General features: G+C 33.8%; 1 protein-coding gene across 1 annotated transcript; it reads left to right on the forward strand.

Annotated features, from left to right (window-relative positions):
* The first annotated feature begins 596 nt into the window (after nt 1-596).
* Nucleotides 597-12,525, forward strand: LOC150099624 (uncharacterized). Its single transcript, XM_090404515.1, has 6 exons — nt 597-726; nt 3,953-4,008; nt 6,294-6,401; nt 7,409-7,441; nt 9,396-9,431; nt 12,436-12,525. Exons 1-6 carry the CDS (start codon nt 681-683, stop codon nt 12,475-12,477), a joined length of 321 nt encoding a protein of 106 aa, XP_090260641.1. The 5' UTR covers nt 597-680; the 3' UTR covers nt 12,478-12,525.
* The last annotated feature ends 1,958 nt before the right edge of the window (nt 12,526-14,483 follow it).

A 14,483-nucleotide genomic window follows, 5' to 3' on the forward strand; every position in this document is an offset into this window, starting at 1 on the left:
TAATGACAGCGATGCATATTACTGATACCGCGTATATCTTAACAGTCGTTCAATGTGAATCTACAGAAAAACCGATAAATTAATGTATCTTGAAATTTCTGTAGGATGTTTGTGATTATACAAATGTTTTCATCAGTTAATGATTGCAGGAAATTTTATGGCATACACGAACAAACACTATTTCCTGTGAACAATTTGATAATTTTTTTCATCTGTAAATCAGGAAGTAAAAAAAAAACAAAAAAATAAAAAATCTTAAGGAAGTCCTCAGGATAATTAAATCGACAAAACTTGCACCCGATTTAATTAAAAACAAAAATGGCAGGAAACACGTGATCATTCCAAGCACTTTTAAAACAATTTAACAAGTTGTGAAGCGGTAAATCAGTCTCTGAGAAAAAAATACCAGGAAAAAAACCACACGGAAGGGGAAGGGATCAGGATAATTAATTCGACGGAACCTTTTTTTCGCTTTCATTAAAAGCAAAGGAAAATCAACAGGAAACACGTGGTCTTTCCTTGCTCTTTTAACATATATCCTATATAATATGTCAGCCATTTTCATTACGAACTCCGTTTAAACTCTCCTTCTGCAAGCTCAAAAATGCAAGCTCAACTTTCCCTATTCGTATTATTGTTGTTCCCTGTGTTCTGTTGGACATTTGCATTTCCTCAAGAAGATGAGAATAATAAACGTCCAAGAGCATCAGACGATTTTGTTTTGCCGTAAGTATATATTGTCTATCGTTTCGCAATTGTAACTGTGTGTGATGTTAGCAGCGCGAGTAGTCACATGTATTATTTCACTCATATGCACGTATATATAACAAACGTTTCAGAGCGCATTCTCTGAGTAACCGTCCATGACATGTTTAATTCATCTAGTTCCTAATACTACTATCAGAAAAATGTGCTGATGCTAACTTCGTCAAATCAGCACAGAGAAGTGCAGTAATCGTGATATATTCCCTCGTGGTCAGTGCCCAACCAAACCATTAATATGATAAGAATTCTGTGTAAATGAACAACAGATATCAAAATCGATATGGGAATTTTTCCACGTGTGATTTTTCCAAGTTCTTATCTGGATTGTTTGCATCATACATAGGAGAGCCAAATTATAGTATATTAAGGATTTGAAGTCTTGTTAAGAAAAGTAAACAAATGAATTTTTAAAAAAGATTTTGTCTTTAGTTATTTTATTATTATTTATTGCATAGATAAATGTGGAAGAAAGAATAAAGTAGAAAGTAGAAGAAAGTATTGCGCATCAGTACTGTGAGAGAAGCGAAGATGAGGAATGAGAAAGAAGAAATATACTCATATTTTCTTGACGAGGTGGAGGGTGTAATAGATGGCGAATATTTAATGATGAAGACAGTTTCAGAGGACAGAGGTAGATTGAATAAACGAAGAAGAGGTGAAGTTGATTCGGTCGTTTCAAGTAGTATTGACAAGTGAATCTGGAACCAACTGCACTTGTTTAACAAATGATGGTTACCAATTCAGTGGGGCAGTATCCCTGTAAGTGCCTATAGAAGCGAATGGATATAAAACAGTGCATTGGTGTGACAGAGATTGAAATCAGTCCAGGAGGAAGAGATCATTTATGAAACGTGTGCTTTTTCAAACGAGAGAGAGAGAGAGAGAGAGAAGAGGTAAGTTATTTAAATCCCTGCCGAAAACGTGATTATAATAAGGCCATTTCTTTCAGACAGAAACTGCTTTGCCAATTTATTTTAAAACAAAACATATTATCAAAAGAAGCATCGATCACTCCAGATAATATTTTTTATTATTATTATTACGTCACATCTCCAGGGATTCCAAAGACTTATCGAAGGAAGGGACTTACTCCAGAACTCTTTGTCTCCACCACTCAATCCAACAACTGCAGTACAACGAGCCACAACTACACCAACTCCATCTACCTCTCACCATAAGTATTTTCAGAGACAATCTCAAACATCCATGTCTACGGTGGGATTCGAACCCGCAGTCTTTTGGCTGAACAGTGGATGCGCTAGCCACTGGGCCAAGCATGCCTCCTAAGGAATAATAATAAGCAGAATATTGGTGGTAGCATTGTGCAGTTAAAGAAAGAAAAAATTTCGCAGAACACATTAATGCTATGAATCCGAAAACACTTAGTTATCTTAAAAATTAAGAACGTATATCACTCCTATACTTCGATGTTTCATATTTCAATTCAGAATGAATTCGCTTATAAAATTCAGCTTGGAAGGAGAAGTAGATGGACATAAACCTATCTGTGAGATAGTAAAACAGAACCGTAAACAGTCACGTGTGTTTCAGTTTATGTTGTGGTCATGCTTAGAAAATACTGCTAAATATCACCATGCCTTTCCATGAACGACAATGTAAAAACTGCCATTCTGAACAAGAACGTTTAGTTCTTGTTCAGAATGGTAGTTTTTCTTGAAGCTAACACTGTGGGTGTCCATGGTAGGACCACAATATGAAGCACCAAATTACCCCAACGATCAATCATTCACCATCGTCTTAAGTGGTGCTAAGAGCGTGAACTGTACACTGAGACGTGGTAGCTTGGAAAGCTGTGTGATAGATCAAGAAATCAGGCAGCACTCTCTACCGAACAGACGGATGGGTGTAGGAGTGGCAGATATTCGGATAATGTCCATTTCCAGAGTGAATAACCGCAGCTGTGAAATTAGGAAACCGTGCTGTGATATTAAGGACAGGTTTTCCTGGTTTAGCCTAGTACGTCTGTTTGTGGTCTCACGAGCACCGAACTACCAGAGGTATCTGAACAATGTGGACAATGCAATGCTTCCTACGTTGTAAGAAGTGACTATTGTAATGCAATGCACCGTCTGCAGCTGTTACTGCGTGTTTTATGGACATGAACGTCACCACACATGGCTGGCCTCCACAGACCACTGATCTCAACCCTATTTAACACTTGTGGGATGAAATGGCGCGTCGGGTCAAGTCACGAGACGTCCGCGCCCAACAATCTATTTTTCATTACATGCCTACAGGAAAAATGCTCCAAAATTCCCATCGATCGCTATTACACTTAGGGAAAATGTTCTCTATAGGATTGTGACAATTATCGCAGCAAAAGGTCTAACATACGTGTATTAATAAGTCTGGTGCAATGATCCTTTGTTTCAATGCTCTCAGTTAACTTCTTTCCCAGAACCTTAATATTATATACGGTTACAGCTCGTACATGGTGACAAGTAAATATGGATCGACGTGTAATATTCTTACTTCCAGATTTAGCAAATTTGCTTCATATAACTCTCTTTCATTATTCAAGAAGGTAGGAAAAGCACCAATTTAAACCGGAAGTATTTAAAATGCAACTGAACTTCGAAGTAAGATCGAGGATATTTTTTGATCTACAAATTCCACACACTGAATAGAATGTGCTAATATTTTGACGGTAGAAGGAAATATTAATACGATAAGAAGGCATTACCAGTGAAGTTTTCATTAAAAAAAAATTAAATTCGTTGTTGGTTGTAAGACAACGACTGCACATAAAAACTAATGGCTAAGAAAATTTATTTCACAAGTACATGGCTTCCTGATACTACGCTCGTAAATCCATTGAAGAAGCAAATAATGGATGCGTGTGAAATTTTCATAAGAATTCACTATGCACATACTGTTTCAACGTATTAGCATATGTACAAAAGTAAGTTTCGCTTCAGGTATTTATGACTGCTTGATCATAAATACTTGAAGGTTTGATCACAACTAACAAAAGTATAATAACTATTGCTATTAGACTTTAACTGAAAATATTCTGATTAAAAAGTTTCATGCTATTATTTTTATTTTATGTTTTTACAATATTTTATGTTTTTACTTTTATCCATCGAAATCAGTGACCTTAACAATATTAACCATTGCAATATTTTTCAAAACGTCTTTAGAAATTAGACTTTAATATTTTTAGGTACCCCCGAAACAATAACATCAGCAGTAGGTTGCCTAAATCTAATAGTTGGAGAGGTAAGTAGAAGATTTTTTATAGCTACCTAAAATAAAAATATAACTATATTCTTTTTCTTCTCCTTCCTGTCAAATCATCAGCTGACACTCCTCACAAAATTCCTTCAGTGGATTTTGAAATGTGCTTTGTATACTCATGATTTTTTATTTATTTTTTATTTTTTTTGTGACATCGATTCCTTTTATTATGCCTTTTACACTTTTCTGACTTTTTAGAATAAATCCCTCATGGAAAGGCCTTCTTTGAAATGGGTGCAGTTTTTTCTTCCCTCCAGGCACACTGAATTGAACTCTGCGTTAATACGACCAATGTGTTTAAACTTCTATTCCCATATTCAGATTTCCGCAGCTGTTCTGAGGATTTATGCTGAAGTTTAGGAATAAAATAACGGTAGATGTCGTGAGTGTAGTTGCGGTTAGAAGACCTGTAGTGCCGACAGAGTTGTAGATTGTCCACCATCGATGAGTCTTTGGACTCCCTGGTGGTGTTATAAAATAATAATAATAATCATCGGAAAAGGATTAAATCATTTAATAACTTGTATAATAACTTGTATAATTGTTGTAAATTAAATATTTACAACAATTATATTGCCATTTCAAGCTAGCATTTATAGTAATTTTGGTTCAGTAAGAAATACACTTACTGAACAAAAATTAAATTGACCTCAGGAACGATGACTGTCACGGGAAAAAATGGAGAGCGGTGACATTCTGTGATTACTGCTGACAGGTGAACAGGACAGTGAGCCAAAATATAGGAAGGAATTCCCATCGGTGTTCGCTTCCACTTCTTTAGTCTCTGTTCGCTTCCAATTCTTTAGTTTCTGTAGCATATTCAGCAGTTTCCAGGTTTTTTAATGTGATCTGAGCAGTTGCCCTGATTTTTACGTCTGATGAAAGGTTCGTCACCCAGATCATGCGCTATTTCGTTTTTTTTTTTTTTTTTTCAGATTGAATATATTTTTATGTACATTTCTAATTACCATGGTATTCGTCCCTTCTGTCCCGAATATTGGATCCTGTGAAAGAGTGGATTACGGGGTCTTAATTTATCAGGGCTTTTCGTAATGAACATTTATCAAAATAACTAATAAGAGTTTGTTTTCAGTTCACTCGAGACTTGCATAATGTGGTTTATCAGGGCTTTTCTTAGTTTATCAGCCACTAGCAAATATTTTAGTTAATTCTTTGGTTTTTGTACTGGCTCATTTCTTTATTTCGAAACAGACTTCCCTGTTTTAAATCTTAAAAAAACTTCAGATTAAAGCATATTCAACTGTCGGCTTAAACTTTATGAAATTTATCATTACTTTTTAAACAGTATCATTTTCAGTTAGGCATTTACGAAATCGATTTGGAATTTCATTACTAAGAACTACGTCCATTATGCAATTTTTGAATTATTCATGATGGGTATTGTTTATTTTCTATTGCCCAATTCCAACTGTAACGATTAACGTCGACACTCCAATAAAATTAGTTAAATTCCAAAATTGTTTTTTTTTTGTTATTTCAGAGTGATCTGCAAACAATCTCTTACTAGTTATTAAATAAATGCTCATTATGCAAGCCCTGATAAACCATAGTCTGATAAAACTGGTCCCGTTTTGGAACTGTCTGTAACTTTTTAGGATATAAGTTATATCCTAAAATATAACTACTTATAACTTAAAAGACTTCCCACACGTCCAGAAGAGCAACATTTGTCCCTTCATACGATTAAACTATCCTTCCATACGATGAATGACACCTTAACTTTACATTATAGGAAGTCTGCAGTAACGAAACATTAGTCTAATAGGAATGGAAAGTCAGTTTTGATTCCTTCGTATTTGGATGAATAGTTAGCTATCTAGCTGCATCCATTTTATGTTTAAGAGAAGAAATACATTAATTCACGATTAATTCCGAATGTTTCACGTATTATTGCAACATGCACGTTCAAATTTTGTTGTCATGCTCTACGGAAAGAATCGCTTGCCAGATCGTTTTCAACGTGTGTTGATATCCTATAGATGTACTTAGATACTCACTGTTAATATTAGTGAAGAAGGGCTAATCATTGCAGTGAAGTCAATTCACATTTATATTTTGTTTGCTTAAATGATGAGAGCAAGAATATGTACGTGAATTCAATTCACATACGTATGTCCATATCTATGTCGTTTACTAATATTAGTTTGAAATGTCTTGAGATGTATTTTATATAAATATCTAGTTTTGTTTATTATACTAGATTATAACTGAAAGCGTCATCCACTATTAATGCGTTATTCTTTCAGTTGCGTGATATAATTCACGAGTGCATATCAATTCACCTTCCCCAAGAGGAAAATCCACTTTCAGCATTCGTTAGTAGCTACTGCAAGGACGAAGATGCCGGATTACAGGTAAATTTAATATACAGTTATTGCATTCGAAAATATACATATAAATAAAATACAGCATACTACAATTTAGATGTTATTATAGTTTATTCCATTTTCAATTCATTCAGTCAGTATACTTCCCAAGAAATCGATAAATCTTACATATATTCTGCAACGTACCAAGTAAATGAATTATTAATTGCAAAATAATAAAACTGATTTTTTATTTGAAAAGGCCAATGCTTATAAGATATTATAACTAGAAAATTCTATTCATAAGATGCATTTCCTACGCCTTTCTTCTTTTTATTTATTTATTTAATATGTCGTATTTCATTAATACTTCTTATATATATTTGTTATTTGAATTCTTCTCCAGAATTAGTGCATCATGAGATATTTGCAAATAAGTGCAATTTTTCTACATAAAGTATGGTACTATCTCGGTCAATTTAATGCAACGTTTTATATTAAAGAGTAGATCTTGAGATTTACAACATGGAGGATGTGACGATTCATTAAAATAAAAGTTATTAAAATAAGTTATAATAGATGACAAAGTGATATTGTGAATGTACAATTATGTCTCGTATAATCACTACAGATTTCTCAGCTTGAAAAAAAGACACTCAGGTTGGGAATGGTTTATGATAATTTCCTGAGTATAAATTATTTGGATTTTAAATTAACGGCAAAAGCAACTCAGTATATGAGGCCAGTGTATTAATGCATGTTAAATATGTCTGCAAGCAAGGCTCGTTTGTTTGTTTTGAGGTAGAAACATTTTTGTCCCTCAAATTTTTCGGGACAAAAATTCTTTCACCACCATAAGAGACTGATTAACTCACTTTCATTTGAAAAGCTCGGAAAAAATTCTTCGCGAATTAAGAAGGGATCAACCCTGGTTTTTTTCGAGTACATAAATGCAAATAAACCCAATACACACATGAATTGAATATAAATTTGATTTCAACAATGAATGATTATAAGCAATTTCTGAATATTTTTTTTCTTCTAATTCAATTTAGATTATTTCCTGCGGAGACCAGAGACTCGACTATGTAAGTATTCTTCATACCTTATTCAGAAATCGGTTTCATTTTTAATGCAATATTAATAAAGTGTAATTAGCATAATATCTGGAGTGGTTTAAATTTAAATAGGGAGAAATATGATTTTTTTTAATATATCAGTTTAAATGAAGCATTTACTATTAAATAAACTCTTAAATAAACTGTCTTCGAGAGCTATTTTTTTAAACGTACATTTTAGAGAAATGATTTGTTTCCTTAAACTTCAATCATAATTTATTTATTGCTTTCTTTGCCTTGGTCTTTACAAAGCAGATATCACTCGATATGCAGTTTCAACATCAGCAACTTTGATTCTTTGCTATTTATTGGGTTTGGAAGTAACAACGACAGGATTACTGTGGAATTGCTTTGGTTTTCTGCTAACATACATTTAGTATATTGAGATTTGTTAATCGATTTTTTATAATACGAAAGTGGTATTTTTTCTCATATTTTTAGAGAGTTTAATGTTTCTTTGAAATCGGCAAAGAAAGTTTCTTAAGTTAATTATTGGTGATTAAATCTAAAGTTGTTCTCGCTGTCTTCTTTTATGTGGACTGATCTTAGATTTGCAGTTAGTCAATCATTCTGGGAAAAAGCATCTTAAATTCTTTGTTGCACTTTGGACATATGATCCTACATGTATAAGTTACTCTGAAATACAATTCTCAATGGTTTAGTGTTTTTCTTACAATTATTTGTTAATTGTTGGATATGATTTTTGTTTTTAATAGTTGTTTTCCGTTATAATTATCTTTAGACGATTCCCAAAGGTTTGACATGAACTCCACCGCATTAATTGTTTTCATCTTTCATCGTATATTTTAATATTCTTCACTTTTAATCTCAAATCATTTTATTCTTTTCTAATCTCTTTTCTGTTTTTATATTCTAATATTTAATCATTAATTTTTAATTTTTATATTTTACAATATTTAATTTTAATTAAAATAAAATTGCAGTCAAAATACACGATCACATCTATAATGCTATTTAATAAAAGCTTTTCTTATCTCTTTATATCAGTACCCCAAATTTTTCATTGTGCTTGAATGCTTTGGTAATCATGATAATCTGTACAATGAATATAAAGAATATTTGTACGTTGTATATAAAGTATTTGTTCACTTTCTTCATGTTTTGACTGGCGTAATGGTATCCTTAAAAATATTATTACTTCTTAGTGTAATGCCAGTGATATGATATTTTTCATTTTAGAAAAGTGGTAGAATGAAATGCTCTCAATCAGTTTACTAAGTCCAATAAAGGGAAGTGTAGCGCTAATTTGCCCAATACGCCAGTTGGCTTCCTTAAAAAGATAATATTATATAATAATATTCTATATATGACTTACAACTAAATCGTTCTTGAGCATTCTCTCATCTTTCAACAGTCGTCATCAGTCTCTACACAACGTTTCCATTACTGAGTTAGATGAAGTATGTCAACAATGGAAAACTGTTCCATCAGATGCTTTTTCTCTTCGAGAAAAGCTGAATTCAGCTTATTTTGGTCCGCCAGAAAGAGTGTGTCTAAGAATGCTTCCATCATACGACAAAACTGGTATACTCGGCGATAGGTGATTCGGGCTATTGGCGAAAGGAATGATCAATCCAGACAGATGTTTCGATTTTATATCTATGTACAGTCTGTGTGAGTCTACACTTGGAGGTCTTTGAGTCTCTGTTAAATATGTAACACTTAAAGCATTAGAGAAATAAAGAAAAACGACTGGTCTTCGATTTGTAAATTTAAAGATTTTGATGACACTAAAACAGATTAAATGAAAATATTTGGTAAATATTTTGTTAACTTCGTAAATAACTTAGTCTAGAATTAAAATATTGCTTAAGTGGTATGATTAGCCTATTTAATTTCAAAACGAGAAGCAAATCATAGTTCTTAAATAAACATTATTTGATAATGTTGTTCTAAATTTCAGAATCAACTAATTAAAGAAGAACAACAAGAATACTTCGTAAGTACTAGTTTTAATCATTCTCCTAAGATAGCATAAATATCTCTGTACTTAAGCAATCTTCATTTTTATTATAGACATATTGTCCTTATAATACTCGGCCTCTCCAAGTGGCGTATCTGCTTCTAATGGAGGACAACTCTCAGTAATGGAACTGCCACTTTTAATTCATGCTCTTTATTCCTCTATTTTGAGCTACTCATTAGTTGGCTTGCTGATAGGGATCGGCGGTGTTGCAGTAAGTCTACTCTCCCATTGTTTCAGAACAATGCCTAAAGGGTTCTGCTTGCTCGTATACCTTTCAAAGTAATCCTGATTCCAATTCACAGTGCGTTTATTTAATATCCAAATTGTGGTCATCCGAAATGTAAATGCAACGCATTCAGCAAAAACCACTGTCAGTGAAGTAGAGTTCTATATTACAGATCTACAGGTAGCAACAATGATAAATCATGATCATCCATTAGTCACTGCAATTAGTGCCAAAGCTGAGTGATGAGATTCGAAAAATTGTGAGTATGAAGAACAATATTTGTGTACTCTAGAACACGAAATATTAACAGACCTCTATATTCTAGATTTGGGGAATATCGTACTCTTTTCATTGACACTTACTTTCTATCCGAATCTCTTAAATTCCTGTGAGTACATGATGCCAACCATTTCACCAAGAAGGGTGTGTGTTCCATACAGATGTTGCCTACGTTTAGTGCAGCTCAGTTAGCTGTCAAGGAGAATTCAATCACAAAATGACTTCCTTCCATGGTGGCAGTTAATGCTCTATATGTTGATGATATAATAACTGTCATTCGATTAAAATGAGATTCAATGAAAGTCAAATACAACAAGAAATCATTAATTATCTTCACGAGCTCTTAATAATCGGTTCAAGTTTTCAACAGGAAAAATGTATGTCTGTGTACATTTCACCCGAAAGCACACTCGTCATCCAGATAAAGAGTTCACGATGGTAGTAGTTTTTATCCCGGTAGCAAGAGATGCAAAGGACAGATATATGAGAGAAACTATTATGCACTTATAAACTTATTATGCACACATATTTATCAACCAAGGGAAACGTTAAAAGAGCATTAAATACCCTTTTAATGCCAAATGGGATGGAGCTTTTTCTTTCTTCAACCAGAGAACATAAAACACACACGCAACATGATGGAACCTGGTGCCCCTTACTTATACTCTAAAAATAAAATATCCTTCCAGAGTAGGCAGTTCTGCATATGTTGATGGCATCACAATTTACCGTTCTTTTAAAATGAGATTCATAGAAGGTAACTTTAGTAAGCATCTTTCTCTGTATTTTTTCTGTATCTTCAATAAACCTATTAGTATTCTTCCATATCAAGTTTGGAATTTCTTGCTGTAATAGCAATGGACGTATCATACACAATAATCAGTCAAACTGAATTTTTAATACTCTCAGAACCAAACACTCTGATGTGATTTAGACTTTTTAGTTTAAAGACTTCATTTAGATCTGTTTTGGTATTTTTGAATATCTGCTTGCCATTCAAATTGCGCTTGTATACTTTAAAGAATTCGCTAACAAATATATATATAAGGATCTACACTAATTAAGTTCTTTATAGATCATCTCGAGTCCTATGTACAATCTACTTTGGGTGCATCATGATATTCCACAACGATTGCATAAATTTAAGATCCTTAATTTTGATGATCGGTTGGGTTTGGAATCTCAGCGTCCTTGGGATTATGGTGTTCGAGACTTCAGACATAGTTATTATGCCATCTCATGATTTTCGCAGATTCCGTTTGTGAGTCCCATTTAGATGTTCTGTCCTGTCCTGGTTTGCTCTCACTTGTAGACCAAGATTTTTACCGTGTAGGCATTCGGAACCGCAATTCTACGGAGATTACTCCTTATTCCTGGAGTTATCCTATCCCTGTAGAAGAGTGCGTGTTCACGGGACCAATTTGCTTGCTTGCGGGAGGAATAATACCACATAAACTGTGGAGAAAAACCCTCCTGTCCCCGCCTAAGACCGACTAAATTGGCTATGTCTGAGAAGCTCCTCACATCTTTTTGTGAGTGGTTACGAAGCGCAAAGCCACTCGGCTAAATGCGCGGACATAGATATTACACACTATGAATATTGGCAAGTTTAGTATTCAATGTCCTTCATCTTTTCCAAGAGGACTGAGCAATAAATTACACGAGATTAATCCTGAAATTTAGCCTTAGCACTCCAGTCAACTTGAAGATCATTTAGGTGAATAATAAATAGAAATTTGTATATTAACATTAAATATAATTTCCTACTAAAGATTCCTACTAAAGATTCTTTCTATAGTGAAATTAAATGAATCTTAAAATATTTTAATTTTATCAGAGCGTTTCTGAGCATATAGATTTCAGTATAGATGTAATATTTGTTTATGCAAAAGACACAATCTGTCTTCTTTAACCTGTACTTTTGTCTCTTATTAATGCACTAATTAGATCAACTGTTTCCCCACTCTTATGCTTATCAGTGAAGAGGGAAAACCTAAGAGAGAGAAAACGCAGCATGCAATATCAGGGAGATCATTGACCATAGTGTCATATTATTAATAAGTAAATTTATTGTGGGAACTTAATTTGGTGTTATGAATATTCAAATGTTGTGCTTTGTCCTTTTTCGGTTTCTTTTTTTATTTCTAAATCTCACACGTCCTGATGTAGGTGTATATGATTCATATTCCGTTAATGCTGTTCTTTCAGTATTAGAAACTATTAATAATCTCTGAGGTTTCAGGGATTATTAAGATAATTGAAGATCTAAAATGATTTGAAGCAAGATATTTGAATCACACCTGGTTCTAGCATTATTTCATTAATTGGTAAATATAATTATATTTCAACTTAATATAAAAATCCTATCATTAATAAAATTAGGATTTCTTCCTTGCTTTTCACCTATAAATGTCTTTTGATTTTTTTTTATTTTGCTCTTGTCAACCAATTTTCTTAATTACATCTCTTAAGGACTGCATGGTTGATCTTCGAAACAGCTTAGCAATAGACTGAAGGAGATAAGGAACAAGATGATTTCTAAAGCGAAATATTTGATGAAATTCAGTATGAAATATGAATAAAAAATAATTAAGAATAAACTCAATCTTGCCTGCTTTTCTGTTAAAATGAAGTAAACACATCACATTTAGAAACAACATGCTACCTAAAAAAGCAAATGCGAAAACTTGTAATTACTATAGAATGATCAGTCTAATGAGTCATGTTTTCAAAATGTGTCTGAAAATAATTCATAACCGAATATACAGAAAATGTGAAGACACCATCAGTGATACCCAATTCAGCTCTAGAAACGGTTTGGGAAAAAGAGAGTCCTTTTCTGTTCCCAGATCTTATTCCAAAAATGTGTTCACCAAGCAATTGAAATATTCGTTTGCCTCATGGACTAGGAGAAAGCACTTGACAAAAGTCCAACATGATAAAATTATTGCACTATTAAAAAGAATTGGATTAGATGAAAGACATCAGAATCAGTGAAAACTTACATTGGAACCAAAAGACATCTGTTCAAGTTTGATGACATTATTACAGACTCCATTAACATTAAACGAGGAGTAAAGCAAGGATGTGTGCTTTTCACCTCTTGTTTTTAACATATACTCAGAAGCCAATAAGAATGACTGAGAATCGCTTAAAATTTGCCAAGGTGGGCGCCGGCCTCCGATAGGAGATGCCACTCAAAAAGAACAAAATAGATCTCAGATAACCAACCAACCTACCCCTCATTAACACACACATCACCAAACCTGATTAGATCTCTCAGCTTCGAGTAAATTCCCTTCCAGCCTCTCCTGGCATAAACACATCACACAATTCCACAGAAACGAGCAATGTCGCTCATTGATAATTCCGCTCTAAAAGAATCACTTAACTCTATCTCACAGACACATTATTTTACCGCCATATTTAATCTAGAGGTTGTTAAATGAGGCCAGAGTTCCACTGAACTTGCATTCATCATTTCCACTTTCTGTTGCATCTATAAACATAAACACAGACGCAGTTGAGAAGCCCTTTACTCCGAACCCGATCCTCCTCCTCTCCTATTTTATTCCATCCGCCTGTCTTCTCTGGACCAGCCTTCCTCAAGAAGTATTTATTCACAAACAACTACAACCCGCATTTGTTTAAAAGTAAAGTCAGTAAACTTCTATTTCAATCCTCGCCTGCATCCCACAGACAGCACTGATGTGCTTGTAGGTTCTCTAGTGTATGGTATTAATATAAAGAATTTTGTGTGTGTGTGTGTGTGTGTGTGTGTGTGTGTGTGTGTGTGTGTGTGTGTGTGTGTGTGAGAGAGAGAGAGAGAGGTTATCCAGATCCCATATAACATCACAACCTGCGTAATTCTTCAGTTAGCAATGGTCATTTCTTTTAGTCGTTGGGATTGTATGGAGTCAACTAAGGCTAATAGGTTAGTGAAAGCCTTAGTTTTACTTAGATGTGCCTGTGTAATGGAGCAATGAACATTTTGTGGTGGGCTGATCCTTTTCGTAGCGTATCAATTGGATATATACAACTTGAAACATTTCATCTATTTTGTACGAAATATTGTATTTTAATACTGTTTCCTCTTTTTTTCGAGGTATCTATAGAAGCATTACAGATTTCCTTACCTGCTGAATGTACGCATCAATGTAACTTTAACTTACATGCAGCTTAATTACCGTATTATGGACACACTCCATTGGGTCAACAAACAGATGATAGCCAATCGTAGAATCATCAGAAACATCTCTTACAGTAACATTGTCTCTTTTCTATACAACAAATATTAACTTTATTTTTTGTTGCTTGTTTTTAACAGTCTCGTCAGTCCCGTCTAAACTAATGGAAAAAAATTTTCATAATTTCCCAACTCCTGCACTACCTTGAAGGCACCCACCTAATAAACGACCACCAGTGTAGATTCTGTCACTGCCGATCAACAGGAGATCTGCTCACATATGTCACCCATCCCTGCACAAATGCCATGGAGAAATTTGGAAAATTTCAAGTGG

Source organism: Typopeltis vanoorti, chromosome 14, assembly GCF_054136105.1.
Source record: "Typopeltis vanoorti isolate ZY-2024b chromosome 14, IOZ_Tvanoo_1.0, whole genome shotgun sequence".
Lineage (NCBI taxonomy): Eukaryota > Metazoa > Arthropoda > Arachnida > Uropygi > Thelyphonidae > Typopeltis > Typopeltis vanoorti.